General features: G+C 48.2%; 1 protein-coding gene across 2 annotated transcripts in view; it reads left to right on the top strand.

The window, feature by feature from the left end:
• Nucleotides 1–27,060, top strand: part of DTX4 (deltex E3 ubiquitin ligase 4) — a 289,906-nt gene that overhangs the window by 166,915 nt on the left and 95,931 nt on the right. The window contains exon 1 of one of the 2 annotated variants that reach the window (XM_069628867.1): nt 2,693–3,859. The exons of the other annotated variant lie outside the window; for it this stretch is intronic. Coding sequence (XP_069484968.1) covers nt 3,652–3,859 — 208 coding nt within the window. The 5' untranslated portion in view covers nt 2,693–3,651. Of the gene's footprint in view, nt 1–2,692; nt 3,860–27,060 lie in introns of those variants that run through there. 2 annotated transcript variants of the gene reach the window in all.

Below are 27,060 nucleotides of genomic sequence, written 5' to 3'. Positions count from 1 at the left end.
TCGGAACCTCTGAGGGCCCTGACGAGAAAGGACACCGTCTGGCAGTGGGGCCCGTTAGAACAAGCGGCATTCGAGGACATTAAAGGTGCCCTAACAGCAGAGGACACCGTGGCTTTCTTTGACCCCGCCTTGGAGTCGGAGATTGTTGTGGACGCCAGCCCGTTTGGCCTCGGGGCAGTCCTCACCCAGGTGAGCAGAGATGGGGGAATGAGGCCCGTGGCCTATGCGAGCAAGGCCCTCTCCGAGACCGAGCAGAGGTACTCACAGATTGAGCGAGAGGCCCTGGCGGTTCTGTGGGGGTGCCGGCATTTTCGGCTATATGTGCTGGGGAGACCCGTGACAGTGGTAACAGACCACAAACCACTGATTCCAATCATGGCCGGATCCTCCTCCAAACCACCAGCCAGGATCGAGCGGTGGATGCTGGCCCTCCTGGAATATGGCGTCAACCTCATCTACAGGCCAGGGGCCAACAATGCGGCGGACTACCTGTCCAGGCATCCGGTGGGCAGGGATGGGCCCGCACAAGAGTCGTGTGCCGAGGAGGCCGATGATCACGTGAGCATGGTGGTCGAGAGTGCCACCCCCAATGCAATGCCGCTGCCCGAACTGGAGATCGCAGCAGCCAATGACGAATGCTTCCGCATCCTGAGAAGCTCGATGCAATCGGGGTCCTGGAAGGCCGTGCTGGAGTTGGTGGCCGGGCGCACTCAAGAGGCCAAGGTGACCCTCGAGCAACTCTGGAAGGTGAGGGATGAACTGTCCTTCACGGAGTCGGGTCTGCTGCTGCGGGGTGATCGCCTGGTGGTGCCGGGCTCCAAGGTCCACAAGGTCATCAACCTGGCACACCAGGGACACCAAGGGGCCGCCAAAACGAAGGCGAGGTTGAGGCTGAAGGTGTGGTTCCCCGAGCTGGAGAGGAAGGTGGACGACTTCATAGCGGCCTGCGTATGGTGCCAGGCGGCTTCCCCTGTACAACGGGAGCCCGAGATCGAGGTAATGCCACGGGGGACCCGCCCGCGGGAAGTCGTGCATGCGGACTTCGGATCCACAGCCGTGGGTACTCACTTCCTAGCCATCGTCGATGAGTACTCGCGATACCCGGAGGTGGAATTCGTTGAGTCGGTGGCATTTGAGCACGTGGTGGGCGCTGTGGAGAAAATCTTTGCCACCCATGGGTTCCCCGTGACCCTGTGCTCGGACAATGGATCCCCATTCCAGAGCGCGAGGTTCTCGGAATTTCTCGAGAGCTGTGGAGTGGCCCACCGAAAGGTGTCCCCATTGTGGCCCCGCGCGAACGGGGACGCAGAAAGGCTGATGAGGACATTAAACAAGACTTTCCGGATAGCTCAGGGACAAGGCCAGCCTCTCCAGCGGGCGCTATACCAGTTCCTGAGAGTATACCGCACTACCCCCCATGCTTCAACTGGGGTGGCCCCGGCTGAGGCTCTATTCCGCAGGTGCCCCCGGGGTCTCCTCCCGGAGATGCAGGAGAAGGTACCCGGTGTAATAGACGACCAAAGGGTGGAAGCGGAGCGACTGGCAAGGACCCATCAGGAAAACCTACGGAGGGGTCTTCGTCCGCAGCGGCTGGAACCGGGCGACGAAGTGCTGAGTAGGAATCGGCATCCCCATGGGAAACTCTCGCTTCCATATGAACCCGAGCCGCTGGACGTAGTGGCAGTGAAGGGGTCGATGGTGACGGCATCGGATGGGAAGTCGGCCGTCACCCGAAATGTGAGTTTCTTCAAGAAACTGGGGGACTCTCGGACTGAACTCCCGCCTGACCCAGATGAGACGGTCCTCCCGGACGATGACACCCCCCGGGGGGAATGCGTGGGGTCACCAGCACGAGACACTGGAGCGGCCGGGAGTCCGGCGACGGAGGTAGGTGGGAGGTACCCCCAGAGGGCTGGGCGAGGGAGACCTGCCTACCTCGGAGACTACGTGCTGGGGCCGATTGACTGTGTTCCGGAGTGAAGGGGATCCGGGAGGCTGTTAATAAAAGGGGGCCTGGGGTTTTGTGAGTTCACAACTGACAGTGTGTGCAGTGACATGTTTGATGTGTTTGTTTGTTGTTGTTCCTCCTGGGAAAAAGGAGGAGTGTGGTGCCGCCCCGTGAAGGGGTACGCACGCGGCTGCGTGACGTTGCACGTCGCCGCGTGCGCCTTAAATAAACGGGGCGTTCCCGGCCGCGTCAGAGCGACCGGGGAGCCCGAAGCGTACAGACGTGTGGGTGTCTAGTCTGTGCGCGCATGGGCTCGCAGGCACGCAGCGGGGGCACCCAGAGACCCCCAACAGAATAAAGGACAGCAGTGAAACTAGTTTCCCAGGAGTATAGCTCAGCGGCAGCAGCTCGGCTTGAAAACAAGACGACACGGAGCAACACAGGTTCGATCCCTGGGTCCGCGCTTAGAAACCTCTGGGTATTAATTAAGCGCGTTATAAATTATCTAGCATATATCTTCTAAATATTGTTAGACAGGGCACTTTCCTGTTTCCAACGTAAAATAACTGGGCAACGTTTACTCTGCCTCGCACTCTCTCGTTTCTCCTTCCGATGGCGCTGTCCCATCACATTTTAACTCTAGCCAAAGCTAATGCTTAATCGGGGTTCTCCATAGTTGTTGCAGCTGCGTCGGGTTTCTTTCTCGGTTCGACGGCGCTGCAGGTGCTGCTTCTCTCACGCAGCCCCGTCCGATAGTGGAGAAATGGCTGCGAGCTTCTGGTTCTGGAGAAGCTCTTTAAAAACAAGATTATACGTGCTGACTGCGGCGACCTCCCAGGGGCACCCCGCCGCACCTTTCGCGTAGTCTGTGCGCCGGTTTTATTATAGACCCAGCAGATGAGCGTAAAACCCGTAGATTTCTCGACGTGGAGTGAGGGGGATTAGCAATGCATAATGTATGTGCTCCAAAGGGGGGCGGGGAGAGCGTGCAAACTGGAGCATGAAATCGCAGCCTCGCCTGCTGCTTTTTAAAGGTCCCCCCTGTGCATGGGTAGCGCTGTGGGCGGGGCGCAGAGGGAAATCAACTGGTTGTAAGCTGATCCCTCCCAGACCGGGAGGAAAGACATTCACAGGCAGACAAAAGAGAGAAAAGCCCAAACAAGGGCGAGCTGGGCCCGCCCCCTGCTCGCAGTTCCCAGCAGCGAGCAAGCAGATTGGAGAGGGGCCCACACGCCCTGTGCTGTGCATTGAAACCAGAGACAGGGGCTGACGTCGGGCCGGGAGACAGCGCTTGCCAGCCGCTTCGACAACAAGGCGGAGAACCCCCGAAAGCTGCCCGGGATCACGGAGAAGCACGCGTTTCGGAGACGAACATTACAGCCAGGAATATCATTTCCAGTTCTTTGTCGGAATCGTGCAGGCTGGACGAACCTCCGTTGGCTCGTAGATAGAGAAACCAATGTTTATTTTCTGGGACTAGTATAGCGCCCACTTCAAAAATATTCGTCTTCAGGCGCCTCCTAGGAATACGCCATTCCAAGCCTGTACGCCGTGCCCAGAAGATGGCCCAGGGTTTTAATACAGCACTTGCATCAACCATGACCACCTGTCCTTCCGGCTGAGCCGGGGCTCCTGTTTACTGTTATTGCACCCGACCCCCGCAGCGCCCACTGGAGGCCTCCTTGCCCGCAGCAGGCCGCAGGATGCTGCTGGCCTCTGCCGTGGTGGTCTGGGAATGGCTCAACGAGCACGGCCGCTGGAGGCCCTACAGTCCAGCCGTCAGCCTGCACATTGAAACCGTGATCCGGACCAACCCCCGCGGGGGTAGTGTTGCCCTTGGCCAGGCCGAGCCCCGGCTGGCCCCCTACATCCTAGATCTGCAGTCCATGCACCAGTTTCGCCAGGACACGGGTGAGTTGGGGTTCTGATGGTGTGCTATTCTGTGGGAGGAAACTGTGATGGGTTGTGTGTGTAGTGGATGCTACGGTGGAGATTTCTGGGTGCACCCGAGGGATACTGTTAATAAATAGCTGAGATTAGTTTATTTTTAGGGAATTGGATTACATATGAGTGAATAGGTCAAGTGGGAGTTGGGGAGAAGGGCTGCGGGAAGGTCTTGGATAGACCAAGTGACCCCTGTGGAAACACTATTCCGACCTTGGTCTTTTCTTTTACTCTAGGTTTAATTTGTTTTTTGTTCAAAAGTAACTTTTGCTCAGATTGAGTGACCCAAGACTACAACTCCCAGAATGCAATTGATGGAGAAGTGAAGGACTGTGGCATGCTATGTCTCTGACTACGTGGAGTCTTCTGGTAACCTTGGTGATGTGGAGACAGTGGCTGGTCCTTACCTGGGGTGAAGACTGGAGTCCATGTTATGACACATCATGACGGCTACTTACCCCATCACATAGAGGTCCGATTTAGGGGTATTGTGTAGAACTGGTCCTTAACCCACCAATAAGAAGTATGACTGAAGAACTGCGGTGTGGAGTCAGTTCTTGACCCACAGGGTAGAGGACTGACTGAGGGCTACTGCGAGAGCTGGCCCATCTCTCACCAAGCAGGTTTCTGGCTGAAAAGTCAGACTGCAACTGTTAATATTAAAGGATGTTTGTGCCACGCACTATCACTACCGGAGTGGTCCCCTGGCGCTCTGCCAGATCTGAAAGAAAAGGGGGGTAGGTTAGAGCGTGTTAGTAGGATTGGAGAGGCGCAAGGGAGCTGTGATGTGCTGTTGGCAGCTTCAGTTCGGTTAACACCCTTCGCTCAGCTTTTTTGTGTGGTATCCAGTCCGAGTCCTTCGTGTGCTGTTGTGTGAGGGTCTGGGTGGTGTGTTTGTTGCGGAGTGGTGAAGTGCATGTGGGTTGATATGGTTTAAGAGGTATGGTTGTGTTTAGTGAGGGTGTGTGAAGAGGAGTGAGGTTTTAGAAGTTTTTGCAGGGTTGGTTAATGGCATTGTTGTCCCGAGAAACGCCTGTTCCTATTGTGTCTTTCTGGATTTAGGCAAGATTGTCTTCCTTTCAGTGATCTAGTTTCAGCATGATAGGCTGTCTCTCTGTCATTATGTTGTGTTAGTTAGTCTCTACTTTTCTATCAACGGTTTTATTCCAGGCCAGCCCCTATATCCCAGTAGGCTGATGCAAACTGGTCCTCGCTGATCAATTTGTGACTTGCACCCCTACCCAATGCCCTGTATGAGTGGGTAAGGTTAGTGGTTGTGCTTGTTTGTGTTACCCTTGTTTGCTATTGTTCTGTCCTGATACGGTTGTCGCTCATGGTCGGTTCCACGTAGCATTGTCTCTCTTGTTGTTGTGGGAGTTTCCTCTTAGTCAGTTCTAGGTGTTGTCTGTTTCTTCATGGGTTCTGTCAGCCTGTTCTTTTGCATTTCCTGTTTGATTGTTTCAGTTGTTTCCGTATGGTTTAGCAGTGTTGAAGAGCCAGGTTTTTAGTAGGTCTCTAAATTTTAGGTGGTCTTTGGTGTTTCTTCCTTTCGGGAGGTTGTTCCCGGTTTTTGCTGCCAGGTGGGAGAAGGAGCCCCCTAGTTTTTTTGTTGGCATATGGCTTTGGGTCCAGGCAGATTTCATTGCTTAATCTAAGGAGTCTCGTTGGCTGGTAGATTATTTTCTTTTGTAGGAATTCTGCTCTCTGTCCGCTGATTGCCATGTGTGTTATGCACATTTTTTTGAACGTGATACGTTTGATTGAAAGCCAATGTAGCATTTTTAACTGTGTGGAGCTAGTCCATTCCTCAGCAAGTAGAGGTCTAACTGAAGACTCTCGTGGCTATAGCGTGGAGTCCCTCCTTTTCCCCACAGGGTACATTTCTGAATGAAGAGCCTGATGGCTGCTGCAGTGCTTAATTTGTAAGAAATAAGTAGCAGGGCCCACATATTTTTTTTGTATGGGGAGGAGCCGCTCCCTGTCTACTGTTGACACCACTAACTATTGCTCCATACAGTGTCACTCAGCTGCTCCATGCAGTGTCAAATATTTGGGGTTAAAGTTCCAACTCCCTCTGGTTCATTGAGGGTGAAATCAACATAACATATTAGCTGTGTCTTGAAATAAAATAAATGTATGTGTTTCTTTAAAACACATAATCGTAAAATGTTGCCTATTCCTGTGGAGCATGTTCACCATCGAACCACAGGAAAAAAAGAGTAAAAATGCTTTCCTCCTGTGGTAAAAGGATGGATGAATGTATGCAAAGTCATTACTGAACTGATGAGTTGCCTGTCAAACACTACATAGGTTGGCACTCATGAATGGCTCTCCTGTTCGATATGGATCTTTTCACTGACTTTGCCCCTGTGTTGGGGCTGTTGTTGCCAACCCACCCTGCTGGTTATTACACTAGAGAATTTCAGCAGTGCCATGCAGGCTCAGTGGAGCAGTGTGGGGATGTGGCCGGCATAAGTGACCGGGATTGGCACCTTGCATCTCATTTTTTTTTTTTTTCATGAAAATGGAAAAATGGTTGTTCACTGCCTACCTGGGCCATCATGTCTGTGAATAACAGTGAGCCTACCCAGGGTGCAGAGACCCTGGCCAGTGCAAACTGTTGTTGATTGTTATGTCACTATGACTGACTGTTAAAAATAATAAAGGTGCCGAAACACCACAATATAATTAAGGTGGGCAAGTTCTGGGACTGAGCCCTGGCACTCCCCTTCCAACCCCCCACAAATTAAGCACTGGGCTGCTGTGAGGAGCTGGTCCTTGCCCCACAATTGGGAACCTGTGGAATTATGTCTGGGTAGAAAGTTTGGTTACGAAGCCGACGGTCACTGGATGGGACCCTAGGGGTTTCCGAGCAGGGGCTATCCTTCCCCCAGGGTGGATTGTTGTTTTGTTCTTCAGAGGAACTTCTTGTACATTTCTTGGTACAGAGCCAGAGAGTAGTATGCTTGCGGTCAATTCTATAGAGGCCTCGGCAGGCTTCATAGATACTTGGAAGCGGGTGGGGGATAGTCTGCGTACTTCCCACCTCCTTGTCTGTTCTATGCACTACTTGGACTCCAACTCTAACTTTGGCTACCATTACAGGCTACTTTCTTCATTTTTTTTTCTATTTATTTCGTAAATGGTTTCGGTCCCATCACCCGCGCAGGAATCCATTCCGTGAATGGGTCATCATTTCTGTGAAGAACTTCCTCGGGCAGTCCCCACCCTTAGCCACAGAACAACTAGTCATTATGGGTCTGACGTATTCTTCTGCGTTTCTACCATGGAGCCCCACCTCACCCTCCTTCAAGACAGTACAGGTAATCTGTCTGGTTCCAGGCAGTGGGTATGGAAGACAGGGTGTAGCACTTCAGATCTTAAACTCACCGATGACAGCTAGGGTCAGTGGAAACGAAAACAAGAAGCTACTTTAATTTTTTGTTAATGTGGTTTAGTCAATCAATTCGACTTTTCACATTGAACAACAATACACATAGATTAAACACATGTTAAATGTACCTGGACACCTCCCAGGGGACGACATATGGCACATTGCCTCCTCTGGATCGAGCCTCTCCCCTGCACCTGGTCCCATTGCTCTCATCTGGGGCGAGCTTCTCCCATGCAAAGGTCTCATTGCTCTCATCTGGAGTGAGCCTCTCCCATGCAGAGGGTCCCATTGCTCTCTGCTGGAGTGAGCCTCTCCCATGCAGAGGGTCCCATTGCCCTCTGCTGGAGTGAGCCTCTCCCATGCAGAGGGTCCCATTGCTCTCTGCTTGAGTGAGCCTCTATCATGCAGAGGGTTGCATTGCTCTCTGCTGGAGTGAGCCTCTCCCATGCAGAGGGTCCCATTGCTCTCTGCTGGAGTGAGCCTCTATCATGCAGAGGGTTGCATTGCTCTCTGCTGGAGTGAGCATATCCCATGCAGAGGGTCCCATTGCCCTCTGCATGGGAGTGAGCCTCTTCCCATGCAGAGGGTCCCATTGCCCTCTGCTGGAGTGAGCCTCTTCCCATGCAGAGGGTCCCATTGCTCTCTGCTGGAGTGAGCCTCTCTCCCATGGGCGTTATTTTAGGGGGGCGAACAGGGGTGATTGTCCCCCCAACTTTCATGGCACACCATTATGTCCACATTTGGCTGGGCCACCTTTTTTTCAGATGTCATGACCTCCCCTAACATGTTGAGCAAACTTACTCCACTGCTCTCCCCTGCACCTGGACCTGTTGCTCTCATCTGGAGTAGCCCTCTCCCGGGCCGCTGGTCCTGTGGCTTGGTGTACACTCTTACAAATGCCCCATTCTGTTCGGCAGATACTAACCAAGCCCAGTTATTTCATTTTGGGACTTGCAGCCCTGGGATTCCTGATTATAAATTCTGACTACAAGCCCCAGAATGCAAAGGAAAAAATCAGAACCATGCTAGCGTCTACCGAATGTAGAAGCAGGTTACCTCGCTTCCTCGGAGTGCAGTAGATATTTGCAGGTTGAGTCATGGGAGAAGCTGCTCCTGTGTTTTGGGGGTGGAGTGCTGGACAAGAGGAGCACCACAGGGCTGGAGTTGGAGTAGCACTGTGTGTACCGAGGGCATAGTTGTGGTTGGGAGCCTCTAGTTTGGCATCTGTGTTGTAGGGGCATCATTATTTTAAGACCTTGGAGAAATAACCAGTGTCAGCTTGGAACCTGGCGGCTGCCATCTTTCCCACTAACTCGGAGGCCTTGCAATAACTGATCAGTAATAGACTTGACTCACTAAAGCGCTATTCTTACACCTCCAAGAGGCAACAGCTGCTGTTACAAAATATCAGTAATGGTCCTGACAGCAGGAAGCATTTTTCAGCTCTGAAGTGCAATGATACAATTCTGAATTTAAGGAGGCAAGCTCGCAATAATCAATTTTTTAAAAAATTAAGATTTTGACCCGGTATCGGCACCTGTGTTTACTTCTTTCTCTCTCATTTCTATACCCTTCCTTCTCATTTTCTTTTCTTTTTTTCTTTCCCATCGTTCCTTTTTTAACTGAGGAACTCTATCGATCACGTTCAACTTTACTTCCGCCATTAAATATAATTATGATTCCTGGTTTAATGGTATTTATTTTTCCGTAATTTTCATCTGTCTCCACATTTTATTTTTTGTCATATAAAAACATAACCTGTAGCAGGTGTTTTCAGCATTTATTTGAATGGAAATCGCACCACCCCTGAACGCACTCTAGCAAGAGTCCTGTATGCACGCTAGGGTGAAACCCCTGTAGACTCACTTGAGCTTAACCCTTGCAAATGGCTGATCCTCAGGCGGATACGCACGAGCAAGCCTACTGCAGATGGGTGAAGTTCTTCAGAAATGACGCTCTTCAAACACACAAACTAACTCGGACGAGCCCCTGCTTGTGCCCAAACCTAGTATATGGCCCCAGACCCCACAACCAATAGATTGTTGGAATTTAGTGGTTTGCGGAGCGCACAACGGGGAGGTAGTACTTACCCTGTTGTCACTAAGGAAGAATAAACCTCTGATGTCCCAGGTTAGGGTTTGCAGCTAGGTCAGGGGGGTTCCACACTACACCCTTTTGGGCCTTGCATTTAGCTGTGTTACAGGTGGGCACAGGCTTCCATATTCACCCAAATGTGCCCTGTGGTGAGCTGAACTGTTTTACGGGTAGGCAGGGCCTTCAGGGAAGTTGGTCTTTGTCAGTAAGCAGACCTGCCACTTTATTCATCTTCCACAGTGAGCACGGTCGGTCTCCAATCATGTAATGAGCGAAGCGGGAGCAATCCACCTGGATGTGACCAGTGCCACCAGAGGTGGTGGTGTGTGTGTTCATTTACTTGTGACGTTTGTCTGTGGAATGAGCAATGGTGCCAGCAGAGATTACACTAGTAGAGGTACTGCCACCAAAGGATGGACTAGTAGATGTCATGGCCTGTAGAAGTGTTGCTTGCAGAGGCGGTTCTTCGTCCATTTTGATTCTCTTGTGGTTGCCTCTGCAGAGACCGTGCTCGTAGAGGTGGCAGGTGCCAGGTTGTTGCTTCATGCAACTTGTATTATGTTGGCGCACAAAGGCTGCTCACAAATAAGCGTATGCTTTGGTGGCCTTGTGTAACGACAGTCCATTAAGTCTAGCACGCTCTTGTGCTGCCTTTGTCGGACTTCCATTTTGATGCTGTTACTCGAAGACAAGTGACGCTTAAAGAGTAAAAATGAAATGGCCACGCTTGTTTGAAGTCTACCCACATAGACTGGGCAATAAATTAGAATGGGCACCGTGCTGCCTCACAGGGATTTTCTCCTTTCGCCCCCCCCCATCCCACCCCAACGAGGCACTGCCAAGGATGAAATGGCCAGGGGGGGGGGGGAAGAACTACAAGCTTCTGAAGAGAGTCCAGAGAGTAAATTAATCAATTGATGGAGAAGTCTGATGGCTCCAATGAATGGACAGGGGGCTCCAATGAATGGACAGGGATGACCGTCTCAGGCAGGGAGGCTGTATTTTAAAATATATATTTATTTTATTGTGTAGATAGTTTATTACAAAACGTTTTACAATGCCATTTCCCAGTGCTTAATATTAATTTGCATTTAAATGTATCCCCAAGCAAGCAGTTCCAGCAAAAGGTCCAGTAGTCCAAGGAGCCATTACAGGCCGATGGTATATTGTCGTTTTGTTGAGGCCATACCACATTTGTGGGCCCTGCTCCCAGACCGTAGGTTCTCATTTAGCTTGTCCAGCCCCCCTTAAACCGTGTTATCCCCCTTCAGACAATGATAGGCAAGCAGACAGTTATCGGAGATGCTCCGTTGATCCTTGGCAAATCAGTTGTTGTTCTGTTTCCCTACGGTCAAACCCGATTGCTGGCCGTTCTTCTGTATCATCGATTTTCATTCAGTTAGACAAACCCCCGAAGAACTGTTTTACCCCCCTCCAGTTGACAGTGTCCAATCAGGCTACCCAGTTGAATTTAGGCATTCATCAAAAAAATCAATCATTGCGATGGACAAACTCGCATGTTCCCCTCTTTTTGCCAGTGTCCACCATTCTTCTGCCAATAAGCATTCTGCAAATTTAGTGCATTTTACCAGATGTTTAGATCTAATTTCTGATAGTGCCTCGCATATTGTCCCCAGATGCTGCAGGGTTTCACAGGACGTTGCCTGTGCATAGAACCTACATGTCGGCAAAACGGAGTGGTCTTTAAATCTGGTTGCCAAGATCTCCTTGTTGGCAGTAGGTTGAATCTTAGTTTCATCCACTGGAATCTCTAGTTGGCTGAGGCTGGCCAAATGTTTTTTCGTATTGCTCCAGCTGCCTGTTGAGTTTATATTTATTTGCCTCAGTTCCAGTCCGGATCTAGTCTTTTATCCATAGTTTTCTTTTGGTTTTGTCTGGATTTGTCACCAACTCTTTGGATGAAGACTCCGTTATTGATAGGCGATTGTGACACCTCGCCTCCCATCTTCTGCCCATGATGTTACCATATTTCATTAGTTCTTCCTGAATCCATTCAAAGCATTTGGTTGGATTCAAATGTATGTACTTATGTAAAGACAGAGAGATTTCCAATCCACAGAGGCCTCCAGTGAGATTAGGCCCAGCTCACGTCTCGCTATCTGGATTGGTATTGAATTTGGCAGGCCCAGCACCTGCTTTCAAAATTCTCCCTCAATCAGCGACCAAAATTGGCAAAGGGCGTTCGCCATGGTCTCTGAGCCGTAAGTTAATGTTGGTACTACTTTGGCTAAAGCACAACATTTTTTCTTCAGGATTAACGCTTGATTGGTCAGCACTTCTGCTTTCCCGATGAGATTGGCCTTGTATTCTCTCTCCGCAAGGTTTGCCGAAATCATCAAACCCAAGTATTTAAAGGATGAGACTACCTCCAGTTCCTCTTCGTCAATGCTCCAGACAAACCGCCTTTTCCCCTTTGAGAACAGCTGAAATTGCATCACCTTAGTTTCCTCCCGGTTGATAGTGAGATTGTTCAGTTCAGTGTATGCTTCTAAATGTTTTGAGGTGTCTCTGGAGATCTACCTAGTCCTATCCATTAGCGCCACGTCGTCTGCGTATAGCAAATGTGTGAGCTCTCGTCCACCTAATTTTGGGAGGAAACTTTTGCATCCTTTCATGAAGTCACAAAGTTCTGAAGTATAATTTGTAAATGTACTGGGCCAATGGGCATTCCTGTTTTACCCTGTGTTCAGTTCTGATTTTGGCCGACAGCAACACGTCACCATTCAGTTTTATTCTGCAGAGCTTTCATTTGTGCTATTAAGTCTGCCTGGCATTTCCAGGTTGTCTATTTTCCCCACAGTCTTTGGCAGCTGATGCTGTCAAACGCTTTGGAAAAGTCGATAAGTGGCACTTTTAGTGAAACCAAATTGAAAGGGGTCTTGATGGCTAGAGTCCTTGGCCCATTTTTTCAGTCTTTGAATAAAGTAGCGTAAAGTTTCCCTAAGACATCTAAAAACGCTATTGGCCGATAGTTCCCTGGGTCAGTACGGTCTCCAGTTTTGAAGATGGGAACCACGGTTGCCTCGTTCCATGACTCCGGGATTGATTTTATTTCTAGCACAGATTTTAGAATCGTATCCAGAGCAGCTGCCCATTCTATCGGGTTCTCCTTTTAGCATCCTGTTTGTCAGCCCGTCTGGGCCAGGTGTTCCTGAAGCTTTTGCTTATTTTATCAAAGAGATTAGGTCATCTCGGCTACACGTCCCCCTGCGCTTGAGCATTTCGGCACAGCTTTTTGGGAACTTATATAAGTTCTTATAGAAGGCTATCCAATTATTCTCTGATACTCTATTAACCAGAACCTGCTGTTGAACCCTCATCTGAATTTGAAAATGCAAAACTTGTGAACGAAACTATATTGGTTAACAAATAGATGCATTTACGAATAGGCAAATCAAGATGTCCGGCTATAGAGGGGTTGAAGATACAGTCCTGGGACTTCTATGATGTTCAAGCCTTAAGCACAGGATAAATGTATTGTGTTTACATAATTTAAAACACAGCTGGGACAAGTATTTGTATTGGCTGGTTTGTCCAAAAAGATGAGGCCATGGTAGACACTAGAACTGTGGGGTAATGAAAGCGCCAGTCTCTAGTGATAATTGAAATGACAACCTGTTTCGACCAGGATAGACATGCTTTGTTTTGTTGCCTTCTTTAGAAGAGTAGATTGAGGTCATTAAATGATCTTGTGTAAGACTGTTTGTTGGGACTTGGTAACCAATATCTCTGAAGTTGCACTAGGGCTTAAATGCCTTGCTCTGAAAGATGCCTAGACTGTGGGCTTAAGCTGTGTGTACATGCTTAAGGTGTTCGAGATGCTTCAAACCTGGATTGGAGGTGAGTAGCCTGTTGGGAAATCAAACGGTGCCGCAATTATTTATCCATGATAACATATTTATGTTTATCGCCAATTTACACTGCAGATTTTACATGCATTATCCTGTTACTCTCAACTTCTTTGTTCTCCGTTAACCCCTAAACCTCTGCACCACTTTCGGGCAGCATGTGATTGATGCCATTTCTAACCTCAACAGAACAAGCGCATTCTTCTTTAATCTGAAGTTGTGGAGAATGTATGTTGTCGTGTGGCGAGAATAAGAGTGTGGCAGTACAAATCTAAAGCGCGATTGCTTATTACTATGCTAGAAGTCCGCCATTACTAGTGCCAGTCGTACAGATCATCTTTCATGAATGGGATGCCCGCTGAGACCATTGACTTTATTCTAGGATAGGAAGATGTTTTAAAAACATAAATTCATATCCTCCACTCCTTCCCCTAAAACATTGGATGCCGTGCTTATTCCCCGTCACAGAACGTCTTTGTGACCCGACGAACCGGTGGTGGTGTGGAAATCCTTGCGACTTGTAGCGCATGCTTTCCACGGCTTCCACTATTCACTGGTGGCTGGATATTTTTTTTTCTCAGTAATTTCATTTTTTGCACAGTTCTCCTGTTCACAAAATGGTAGACCTACCCTATCCAGGCCCAAACGCATATTGGCATTTTCTACTAACAGAGACAACATGGTGGCTTGATTACCGTTGACTTCTAGAGGATAACAAGTCGGTGGTCTTGTACAGTCCCTGCTTCACACTGCTGAACGGAGGCACACAAGAGAGTGGGCGCACCAACCTGTTGGGTGTGTGTGTGTGGTCTTGATGCAGCGGAAATACTGTGCAGAGGAGTGCTCTGGACCTTGTTTTCCCTGTCTGTTGACCGTCCAGCTCTCACCGCGAAGTCAAAGTTCACACACAACTGCAAAGTTCACACTTTGCTCCATGAGCGTCCCGCTTTCCATATAAAGTTTTATTTCAATGCTGTTCTTCAGCCTGTGTCCGGGTGCGCCTAATTTTCGAAACCAGGCAACACATGGAGTTGATGTTTTTGGGGGTTGTGCAATGGGGTCCCGTTTTTAAACCTGGATTGAAATCAAGGGGTCCCAATTGTACATGTGAGCCCCCCCCCTCCGCCTCTCCATTTCTGCATAGTGGATTCGTTTTTCAGTCTGACTCAGAAAAACAGTTAGCTTGAAAATGCAAAGCTGTGGTGGATCCACCTCTCCACTGGAGCCTTCTGTGGTGAACGTTTCGCGTGATTGAACTTTTAGGTTTGCAGAGTGTTTACGATGGTGATGGTTACCCTAGCAGGCAGCGTCCTGTACTGCCCCCCCCCCCACCCCCACCTTTACCACCTCGCCCACTATAGCGCATTTCTGCTCAAAAACATGAACTTTCTCAGGCTACGGTTACGTGCACTCGTGGTGCAAAATGGCATCATTGGCTTTTCTTCAAAGGCTTCTCTGTCAGTGCAGGTGCAAATGACGCTTGTTAACCAGTGCCCCCAACCACCTCCCCTCCCCTCCCATCCTCTCTGATTTCTGAGCAAGGATGGGAGTCCTTGCATGCACTAGGTGCACAATAAGGTCCTGCTGGCAACTTGAATGCCTTAAAGTTAAACTGAACACTGGGACAAAGTGCCAGCCCACGCCTCTAAATATGCCTAAGTTTGGTTGAAAGGGCAGGGTGTTGCTGGATGTCTTCAAGGATATTGAGTACTAAAGACCATCCAAAATAGTTAATGGTGACTGGGGCATTGACAGTCTTGCATCTCTGTGCTGATATATATTTATTGTTTTCCTACCCATATATACCATTGCAGGTTGGTATAGGACCTGATCCCTCATCCTGAAGTGTCTATTGTGATATTTGTCTACGCCCATCTGCCCCCAGTGATTCAAGTTGCCTACAGAGGGCATAGTGGGGCAACCCAACCCTGACCCACGCGCTTTCCGCAAAGTACACCCTGGCAATCCCTGCTGGTCCAACCTAGGCCCCTCCTCCCCCCGCTCCATCTTGCCTCACTAGGAACATCTTTCTCTCCTCCCACCTTCTCCTATCAGTCTCCCACTCTCCTTCTTGGGCCCTGGAATGCCCAATCTTGCTGAAAGAAGAAATCCTTCTTTATTGACCACTGTGACTTCCACAATCGTCTGCTTGCTGGCATGACCATAGCAGAGATGAGTGCTCGATTTGAACATGCTTGATGTCCTTCGTGCGGATGCCGCTGCTTTCTACTGCTCTGCACGGCCTCAGGGGTGTGGTGGCGGGGTTGGATTAAAGCGTCCATCTGACACTAAACCTCTCTCCTTTGAATTAATGCACTGTCATCCTTTTCCTGATCCCGGTCCCATCACTGCCATCCGTGCCAATGGGACGTCTGGGCCACCCAGCTCCTTCCCTGGTTGGAGACCCCTATTGCCCCCTTGGAGGATTTAAGTGTGCTAAAATCGCCACATGCCACAAACTTGCTCGCAATTCCCTTGGCCTACCTTCCTCTTGAGCCATCTCCCTCTCTTTTCTACACTTAAATGTTCTGATTTACCACCTCCTCTCTCACCCCTTCACTCCATGTGGACCTAACCTGATACCCAGCTCATCTGTCCAAGAAGGCTTCCTGGACTTCAAATTGGCCCTCGGCTCTTAACACCACCCTCCACCCCACCCATGGTTCTCCAGGTAGATTCACTGATTCGAGACAAATGTGTCACTCCATCTATGATGGTAGCACACATATAATTCACTCCCTTGCACTCCTCCATCTATGCTCTCCCTGTCTCCCTTCTCAAAGCCGATTCCTGTTACTTCACCGACCTGATCCAATTTTCTTTGTCGTCTTTTCTCACCTTTGCCGTCTTTTCTCACCTTTGCCGGGTGCGGTTTTGATAAAGACCTCATTGTAAATCTTCTTGGTGTTCTATGCCTAAAGTGGTAGGTAGGGACACGTTATATGTACCTTAAGTGGCTTCTTTGCACTGGCTCGGTTGCGGGGCTCTTGTGCTCGGGTGACCATGGCTCTAGTTCTAGATCTGGCCCTTCTTACTAGTTTTGAGCTTTCCAGGTGTGCCACTCTTTGTAACCTGTAATGGCAATGACTTGAACTCCTGTGTTTTCTTGGGCCTCTTCTCCTGGTGTCTCCTCTCCTCACTGTAGCTCTCTAGAACTGGTCTCCACCACTGCCACGCTTGGTTTGCTTTGGGTGAGCCTTTTTATATGTCTCAGAGATATTTCTTTCCTAATCCAAGGCTTGGTATTGATAATTGCTGCGTGAGCCTTTTGGCGTCTTTCTGTTTTGGATTATGGCCCTTTTTTAAATATTTATTTATTTTTGTTGATTGGGACCTGCTGTAGCCTTGGCATGCACTGCAGAGGGATTAAGGGCCCTGGTGGCCATTTTGAATGCTAGTGTCGGTTCTGCCCATTGTGCACAGCTCTTGCGCCCATTCTCTGTGTCCCTCCTGGACCTATATTCTGTTGCACCATTCTCCAAAAGGTTTGCAGTACTAGGATTGAGTGGTCATGGGACCAGACTGGCGAGTGCTGGTGCCTTTCGTTGATGTTCGAGCAATGCCAATTTCTTTTTCGTACCTTCAGTCTCTCCTTGCCATGGACATAATTGAAAGATGTAATGGGAAAAAGAAGTCCTTAGCGACCACTGCTGTAGGGGAATACCATGACCTTTGGAAAGGAGACTTAACAGGTTGACAGAGGACTCTCAGTATTGCAACCAAGCCCACCTCTAAGGAGCTCATTGTGTTGGGCCAAGGCCTGTTAGCCTTTCTCCCTATCTAATCCTCCCTCCCCACCCCCCAAAACTCTCCCTCTCCTCTACCACCTATCCGTTGTGCCTCCATGCCAGCGGACCATCCACTCATCACAGAAACCGCTTACTTCTACTTGTCTTTAAGTAAACAGACTAGCCACACCTCCTATAGAACTGCTTCTGGTTCTCCGCTGCTTGTACCTTCTCAATCTCTTTCCTAGCACTCCATATGGACCTCTTGCTTCCACTGCGGCCACCTCCACATAACATCAAACCTTTCCCTGCATGCACATCTGCCATTACATTCCATCTCCTCCATGGAGGAAGTTCCAGGATGTCCCCTCCCCAAGCCCAGAACATTGTTCCTCCCCCTTTATCCTCTTCTCCCAGTGTACCTATTGTATATACAACGATGCCTGATGGGTAACGCTTGCATGGCTTCATTGTCTGCCGCTGTTGCCCCATTATTTCCGCTGCGCTTCCTTCGTACAACCCTCCTGTTGCAATAGCACCCCGCTGTGTGATGGCTCTGTACTCTCCTCTATACCATTCTACCTGTTCACTTTGAAGGACCCTGCCCTGCTGCAAATGACTACAAATAAACCTCTGGGTTAAAATCAATTAAACTAAGCACCGCACAAAACCTCCACGCAGTGTGTTCTATATAAGTGTGTGACCTCATTCTTAAGCTTTCATGGTGGTGGAAGATATTGCTGGCCGGGCAAATGGAGTACACACGCAGTGCAATAATTCTTTTTTGAGACAATTTGCTGTATTCTCGTTAATGCAACAGTTATTGAATGGCATCATACAAAAATGTAATGAAACATAAAAAATTAAATGGTCTTTAAAAAAAACTGCAAGACCTGTATCCTATGGAAATCTTCATTGATCAACGTTGGGTGGGGAGGGGGGGGGGGCACCCCTCCATATCCCATAAGCGAAGTACCTCATCAAGCTGGCCCACTTTGGTGAACTGACCCATACTAGCATCTTGGGCTTGCACTCCGGCTCTTGCCCGGTAGGCCAGTCTGAGCTAGTACTCAATGATAATCAAACTTTTTATGGCGTGGCCCCCCCTCCTTCTGTAAACATTTTGTTGCTGAGCCCCTCCTTGAGTAAAAGCATTGTTGTGGCCACCCAGGTACCTATCTGCTTATATTTTCTATTAAAAGCAGTCCCCATACTCCTTTTGGAAGAGCATTGCCCCCCACATGGACTTCCTTCAGGCTCCCCTAAGGGGGGGGGCAGCCCCACCGTTTGAAGACCACTGCTCTAAAGGCATCCCCACACAGACCTCTACCCCCCTCCCCTTCCATTGACATGTAGAGAGAGGGCCTTGACCTCCACAAGAATGGAGGGAGTCGCCATCTGGCTGCTGACTCCCACGGCCCAGACAATACATTCTCCATTAGACGAGAAACCCATATACAGCCACGGGAGGGGCTCCTCCTTGTGCCCCTTCCTCCACACACAGTGCAGCTGGTGGGTCCTGTGTGATGGGGCAGGACGGCTAAAGAATTCGGGTCTGGCAGGGGGGGGGGGTCGGATGTCTGTGTGCTCTCTCATTGGGGCCCAACCCCAAATTCCATATGTTATATTCCCCCCTCCTTCTATTAAAGGGTGAAGGGGTTAGATGTGACGCTTTTGAGGAAGGCCGCTCTAATCGTTTGGTGGAATGGGGTAAGTTTGATTATCTTCGCTCACCTGTTCCAGACTCTGCTCTGTGGCTTGTTTGCAAGCCCCTCCTGCAGCTTTCCTGTGCACCTGCCCTCCCCTCCCCTCCCCGGGTTTAACCCATCGTTTTCCGGCAGGAAACCTGGCCAACTTCCTTGTTCTCGCCCAACTTTTTTTCTGACACTCGGCCGATCTTTGTCTCTTTCTTACTTTCACAGAGGCATACGACTCAAGTTAAATTCCTAAGAAAATGAAAGATGAACGTTCTTTCAAAGCATTAAGTCAATTCTACCAGTGCAATAAGGCAGGGAGCCACTTCACGGAGTTTCTGCCGAAGTTTGAATTGTGAACTTGTATCCGCCATTGTCTGTCACTGATCATGTGATGGTGGATTCGAGCACTTCCGCTTTCAGCCATTGTAACTTTACCTGCCAAGGATGCATAGGTGTAGAGACGAGCCTCTCTACTTCTGTACTTCAGTATGTGAAAAGAGAGATACAAACCACTTGCGTCTTATTACTGTCCGTTCCGAAAAGGGGGAAAACGAAACCCATTTTACAGACCTATGCACCCCAGCTGTGTTTTCCATCACAAGTCCTGGGCAGCGGCGTTCTCTACTGTGTTATTGAGCGGGTGTATAACGGCGACATAAAGTCACCTTTACAGCACCGACATCTGTGTCCAACTGAACACGCTGTAGCTGTTTTTTTGGGTGGTGAGGCGGTCATGCACGGAGTTCCCCAAATACAACTGTAAACCTATCCGTGTCTTCAGCCGACTCCATACTTTGAAGAGTTGTTTCCATTGGCAGATTTACATTTTGGCGACCATCTGTGGTGGTCAGGAAATCGCTAATCTGACGCTGCTTTCAGTGGTTGGGGGCGATTACATTGAACCCGAGGCCTGCTGCATGTCTTGACCGGGCAATCTACCAATGGGTATGACTGTCATGGTTCTAGCCTGGTCTTAGTTGAAAGGTCAGAGAACATGGAGGGAAGACCATTGTCTTCTTTTGCACGCTCTTGCACGCTCTTGCACGCAGTTCATTGGCTTTAGAGCCATTTTAGCATCTTTTTCTGTGTTTTGCCTTCCCCTCTTTTCCTGTAGGTCCCTGCTGTCACTGTTTAGCCCTTCTTGCCTAGCTCTTTCCTTCATCCCATATCTGTCCCTCTTCTTTATTTTGCCCTCACACTTTCCCTTGTTTTACTATTCCGTTCTCTCTATTATCCTCGCACCCACTTTGTTTTTTCTCTCTCGTCTCCCTCTTTCTCCTTATACTTGCCGCGCCCTTCCTCATATTTTAAGCCCATGCCTCTACACTCTACTCCAGGCTCTTCTCTGTGGTACTGGTGCCCCCTACCCAAACCTTGCTTTCTTCATGGATGTCACCATGCAAAATCTCTACCACCCTGCCTGTGGACTCAACAAGTTGGGGGCGATCTACATTTATGATTTGACTGACAGCACACGGAGACGGTAAAATGTGTAGTCGAGTATCTTTATTGCCAGCGGACCGGCACAGCTGTCTCCGCTACAAACTTTCCCCCAGTCTCTGCAAACGGTCCTCCCTCTTATGTTCTGTATTCTAAGTCCACTCACGAGCAACACAAGTGACTACTATAATACATTCCCCTCCCCATAGAAAAACAAAAAAAATTGTACGAGATGAAAACAAAACTATGCATACATATGGTTGTAACAACGAAAGACGCAACAAGGCTAAAGAGAATAACGAATATTAATGATGCACTAGACATTAAAGTGATCTGAAACCACAAACCTTAAGTTATTCACAACAGTCTTTGGACCAAATTGGTGTTCTGCTAATGCTGCTACCTGTACAAGAATCATTTATACCATCACCTCCTCTCACCATACTTTGCTCTCCACCATTACATCCTCTCACATTCTTCCATCACCACTTCCACTGCTATTACTACCATCCCCTACTGCTTCCTCTACATCTTCCACCATCCACACATAAAAGGTCTTACCTTCACGAACACCCAAACCCCTCCTACCACCATCTCCAATCCTGACAGACTTGCCAAATACTTCTCTAATCTTTACAGGATCTGAAATTTTAGAGCCACCTTTACCAGAACACTCCCTTCTTTATCCTCACGTAGTCTCCTGGCTTAAACATCTTATTGCCAAAAAATGGACAGACTTAGATTATTTTGAACTCTACGTTCTTCATCTACACACTCCTTTCAGGTTGACACATGCAGAACAAAGCATGGTACTAGGCTGCCTACCTCTCATGATCGCAAACAGCCACTTCTCTGAATCCTTTCACACTGATGTCCTCATGCACAGAACTTCTCAATCGCTGACTTTACATCCCAATTTCTCATTACTTGCTCAACTGCCTCCACCATGACCCTGTTACACCTCTCCCCCTTATCACCTTACCATTTAGTTTGCACGCGTACCTCTTAATTTCCACACTCCTGAACTGCAACCCATTGTCACTCACCATCCTTTTGGGGTAACCTTCTCTTCTAAAAATGTGTTCCAAGAACTTTGTGACTTGGCTTGTGCTCACGCTTCAGACCCGCCTCAACCCATTCGGAACAGTGGTCTACCATCACTCTCAGAAATCTTCTCTCTGCCCAATCTATTGTATGGTACTACACTGTCAATCCCCAACTGTTTCCATGCTTCATCAGGTTTAGGCACGTCGCTGCACCCAAAAGTCTGAATATTACATTGTCTGCATTCTTGCAAGGCCAACAATTTCTTTCTGCCATAAGATCCTTGCCTGGCCACCAATATTTTTCTCGCAAATTACGCTTAGTAATCGTGGATCCAGGATGACCTTGTTGGGCCTTCTCCAACAAATCCATCCTCAACTTCTCTGGTGGCACCAATTTGTCACCTCTCGCTAGTACCCCATCCTCCACGAAAGACTCCTCTCTAACTTCCCAATACGGCTTAACCTTCTCATCCAGTTCACCTTTAGCTGGCCACCCTTTACTGGTAAGTTCACTCACCTTACTAAACACTTGGTCTACTTTAAACTCCTCCAACCACTCGTCTTTGGAAATCACATCAATGATCGCTGCTACCACTCCCTCTTCCAAATCCATCAAAAACTTTATCATCAATCGATAATCAAGAAGGAAAATCGGCTACCCTACCAGCTGGAACATACTCCACCACAGAATCATACCCCTGTAATCTTATCTGTCTCACTAACTTTGGGGTTGCACAAACCTTTCACTGTCAATAATTCCTCTGTCAGTACACACTGTAAACCTGCTTCCCCAAATATACTTGCAGAAATGATTTATACCCCACACACAAGCCAACAACTCCCTTTCTATGACAGTCTATTTTCCACCTCAGTAATAGCTCTTGAGGCATAACGAATCCACTTTCTCATGTTTTCCTACAACTTGGACACAACACCGCCCCAGTCCTACCCCACTGGCGTCCACCATGAGTTTAGTTTCTCTACCTACAACGAAACGACCCAGCTCTCTACAGCACCATATATGTTTTTATGACATTGAGCTCTTTCACACATGTTTCATCCCACACAAACCGACTGCCTATCTTTAATAATTTCCGAATTGACTCTGTGATGCAACTAAAATTGCGCACAAATTTGCTATAGTACTCGCAAAGACCTATACATTATCTTGCTCCTCCTTTATTCATAGGAGCTGCAGCACTCCTAATTGCCTCCGTGGCATCCATCTTCTGCCTCTACCCTTTCCCACTCACAATGTGCCCCAAATATTCCATCTCGCACTCTCTAAATTTTACATTTGCTTTTCTCTACTTTAAGCCTTCTCATCTAACTCTTCCAACACCATCTGCAATCTTTCATCCTTTCCGAACACTATGATGTCGTCTTTATACACTAATGTTCCTTTGAGACCCTTGAGCACTTGTGTCCTCGCTCTTTGGAACACGACAGCCGCCGAAGCCCAGTCCGAAAGGCATTCTCTTATAACTAAATATTCCGAACGATGTAATGAATGCCATTAAATCCCTACTGTCTTCCGTTACATTTATTTGGTGGTAAGCATCCAGTGTTGTAAACACATTTGATCCTTCGATACAGTTTAACATCTCTGAAATAATTGGCATCAGGTAATTGTCCACCTGGATGTTTTTTTTTTAAGTCTCTTAAATCCACACATATTCCCAGCTTACCTTTCTTCTTTACTGCTGCAACAATGGGGCTCACCCATAGTGACAACTCAATTTTCTTGATAACATTCTCCCATTCCATCCTGTCCCATTCCACCTCTGTTTGTGTTGATGGATAAGTGGAACAGGTCTAGCTTTCTTATGTACAACTGGAATCGCTACGGGTTTTAGTATAAAACTGAAAAGACCTCTTCTTCTGCTCTTTGGTATCATTGGCTTCACTCAAGTCACGTAACGTACAGGATAGCTCTCGCATGGATCAAGTCAAATTTTCAGTTTGGCTTGATCCCTCCCACCCAAAATATTTACTCCTTTTTTGCCACGTATATTTTAACTTCAGCTGTGCAGCCTTTAAATTACACCTTGCTTATGAAGTAACCAACGTATCTTAGATCCTTCAAATCCACTTGGGTTACATATGTCTGATCGGTGTAGCCTGTGTTTCAATCGTTGGACATTAACTCCTGCCATTTGTTTTCTGTGATTATGGTGAACTATCCATAATTAACTTCAGTGACCAATTTTCAACAATTACTTCACACTTGGGACACTTCATATTTTGTAGGTTATCCTTCTCATTGAATTCACACGCTACTACCGCTCTCTCTACCTCAGAATCTTCCTGGACAACTGACACTCATTTTATTCCTGCATACTACAGCAAGATGGTCTCTGCCCTTGCAAGCTGCACACATTTTGTCAATGGCAGGACAATTTCTGCACGAGACATGTCCTACTCTTCCGCGCCTAAATTATCTGTCTCTATCTCTGGTTTCTCCAGGCCGGTATGTGTTTTTCTTCACAAGTCTTTTATTTAAAAATGCTGCCATCTCTACCTTTTTATTCTTAGAACGAACCTCGTTCCATGATTATTCTTTTTCGTTAAGTATTTCCTTCTTTTTCCTGACTACTGCCACACTTGTATGCTCCACCAATTCCTCTTTTTTGCCGCCTTCGCCTGCTGTACCCCTTTTTTTTTGTTCTTAATTTTGGTTGAGCATCTCTTGAGTATATTCTGTTCTTTTTGCGATCGCCAATGATTACTGTAACAATGGGTCTCCCATCATCCACAATCTTTATTGTATTGCAGAATTTTTAGTATGTATTATGATTTAATTGCGTATAGACTATTCCGTAAATCCTGCACCGCCCAAGTGAGTGCCAATTTCTTTAACAAAGATACATACTCTTCCACTGACTCTTATTCCTTTTGTGTCCTTTATAGCAACATTGGTTTCTGGTGCATAATAATTATCTAATTGCCTTATTGTGCATTCATGTGCATCCATATCTCCAGCATTTAATTCGGTTAATAAGGGCAACTCTCTATACTTGCATTGTCCTTCTGGGCCAAGGGCATGCAGCAATAGTAATTTCTTCTTTACAGCAGTGAGATTCTCCTGTTCAACTGTTTTGATATAATTGCACCAATATTATCTCCATTCTGGTCAGGGGACCGCTGATTGGCCCGCATTGGTAAGAAAACTTTCAGGAGGATGCACCGTTATGCCCTTTGTGGCCAAGTTTTACGTTGGTGCAAATGTCACCAATTTCACTTTTGAACAAATATGGTATTATTCCTGTGCTATAGTGACCTCTGCTGTGGAATTGTTTCCTTTTTAGTCCATTTATAAATTGTGGTTCCTTGAAGTACTGGGACAAGTAACGTTACTGTTAGTTTCCTGCAACACAATTGAAATTGCCCAGTCCAAAATGGCTGCACATCTTTTGACACTGCAATGCCCTTTCCTCTAATGTTCGTTGCGGAGTGGCGCGCGCGCGCAAGAGGCAATGAAAATGCGTCGGCTCTTTGCAATGCCAGCAATTCACTTTATATATTAATTGTGGGTCCCCTCCTACTGCTGAGCTGTTCAGTGACTTGTACCTGGCGATGCATAGTGTCGTTGTGCGTCTGTGTCTCTTATACAGAACCTGTGTCTCTCACCACTCGGCCAATGCTACACGGATGGCCCCCGTGCGTGGGTCTGCCTCACTGGCACTTGTCGCCAAAATGATGTGACTGACAGCACACAGAGATGGTAAGATGTGCAGTCAGAGTATCTTTATTTGCCAGCGGGTCGGCACAGCTGTCTCCACTACAAACTTTCCCCCATTCTCTGCTAACCGTCCGCCCTCTTATGTTCTGTATTCTAAGTCCACTTGCGAGCAACACAAGTGACTAATATAATACATACCACAACAGTTTATCTGATGGTCAATGTCCTGTGCAGCCGAACACCCCAACCTGCTCGCGTAATCGGACCACTTAAAGGCACACGATTGAAAAGAAAAACGGCGCATTTCCCGACAGGCTGCTGTTTCTGAAAGGCTTGAAGAGTGGGGCAGATGCATTGACGGACCATGATGCATAAAAAGCTACAACTGATTGACATCGATCCTGCTCCAGACTCTCTGGCCTTATGCATACGGTGCCCAGACGTCCCTGTCCCGCTTTCTCAAGATTATTTTTCCATTGAAAAATGCAGTGGTCCCGGTTTTTTGGAAGAAGGTCTTCATGCACAATCTCACACAAGAAATGCTGCATTTTGCGATTTAAGGTAGTGGTAGTTTGTGATAAATTAATTGTGTTTACACCTCCTTCTCCAACCGGTACTGAAGTGTAGTGCCTTGACAGCCACTTGCCAGAGCTAGTCCTACTTTTATTTTAGTTGCCCTGTCCTGTTTATTTACTTGGTCCTCCTAGTTATACGGGTTTGGTATCGTGCACAGGTGACTAATGCGTCCGCTGCAGAGGGGCGTGTGTGTCACAGGTTTGAAATGCAGTGGACTGATCCACCCTCTCTCCCGATTGAAGGAGAACATTTGTTGGTTAATGTCGCCTGCTCTCAGCGCCTAGAGACGACTTTGTTCGTAAGAGTGCTAGAAATGTACTCCTTGTTGTCGCAGCTCTGTATGGAACTCTCCCTATTGGTCAGATTACAGCCTCTTCATTTAGAGCAGCTCCAAGTGTTAACACGATGCTGTCTTTAGCCGCCGCTTTTAACCCCTCCGCCCACAGCATCGGCGAGCTGAGATAGACTTTTTCACTGGAGAACGCACCGTCCATCCTTTTTAAATGCACTTCCTTGGGGTGCGGGCTGGGCAGTGGGGGGATCATACCCGTCAGGCGGGACAAAGGAGGCTTCATCTCAGCCTCATTTGTAATTCTGCCTGGCCTGGGAACCACTCTGCCCCTTTGTGAGCTGCTTGGCAGCTGTGTTGAAGAGGGTTGGGTCTGCCCAGGACCCTCACGGCCCCTCCTCAGAGGCTTAGTGCGTGTGTGATCGCTGCTCGGGGCCCTTCTCAGGCAAGGGGGGCGCTTGGTGTCACACGGGGATGGGGGTTTGGGTGGGTGTACCGAAATCTGTCTTCCCCAAGGCTTGTGAAAGAGGCTTAAGAATAACTCGGAGGGACAGCAGCTATACCCTGTCACCCCATTGCGCATGCGCTTATGTGCAGTCCCTGCAAGGTTCTTCCTGCTTCATTATAATCCTATTTATCTATTTTTGATGAAGGGGTCGTTCGGCCCAGCTGAGACCAGGTCCCAAGCAGACCTCTAAATCTTGCACTGAAATGGCCTCGTCTTCCATTGGTATGACTTGGGGAGAGAAGTATTGCATTATCCTACTACTCCGCTCTGGTAGACCCTAGTCTATTTGTTCGGATGTAACTCCATACGCGCCGCTGGAGTGACTGGCTTATAATGGCGGCTAGCTCCGTGCTACCTTGCCTGTCCACAGTGTGCTATAGACCAGCGGTAACATTTCAAGTTGCAAGCTACTAGCCGACCATAACATGTCAATTGCCAACTCCATGCATGTAGACAGCACTGCAAGTGTCACTCGCCAGTGGCGAGTGCGCATTTTGCACCCTGCCACAGTGTGTCGCTGCGGCCTATCGGTGCAAGGGCGCTAAATGCTAATTGCAGTGATGCAGTTAATGATAGCACCTGCAATGTTAGATGTGCTGGGATGCAGTGTGATCTACATGTGATGGCACTGTTTCACAGTGTGTGCTAATCCCTAATGTGCAAAGGCATTGGAGACTCTGGACTTCAGGGAGGGGCAAGGCACATCCTGTGGTGGGGGCTAATTGCACACCCACATTTCCAGGGATTTTCTTGACTAAAGAAATTGTCAGTGTTTTAGGGAACACTGAATCTTCTTTCCTAATGTAGGAAGCCTGATTGGACAGACAAAGATTATACATATGTTC

Source organism: Ambystoma mexicanum, chromosome 12 (assembly GCF_040938575.1).
Source record: "Ambystoma mexicanum isolate Mex_15411 chromosome 12, UKY_AmexF1_1, whole genome shotgun sequence".
Classification (NCBI taxonomy): Eukaryota; Metazoa; Chordata; class Amphibia; order Caudata; family Ambystomatidae; genus Ambystoma; species Ambystoma mexicanum.
The sequence above is the reverse complement of the archived record's forward strand: the minus strand, read 5'-3'. Positions and strand labels throughout refer to the sequence as shown.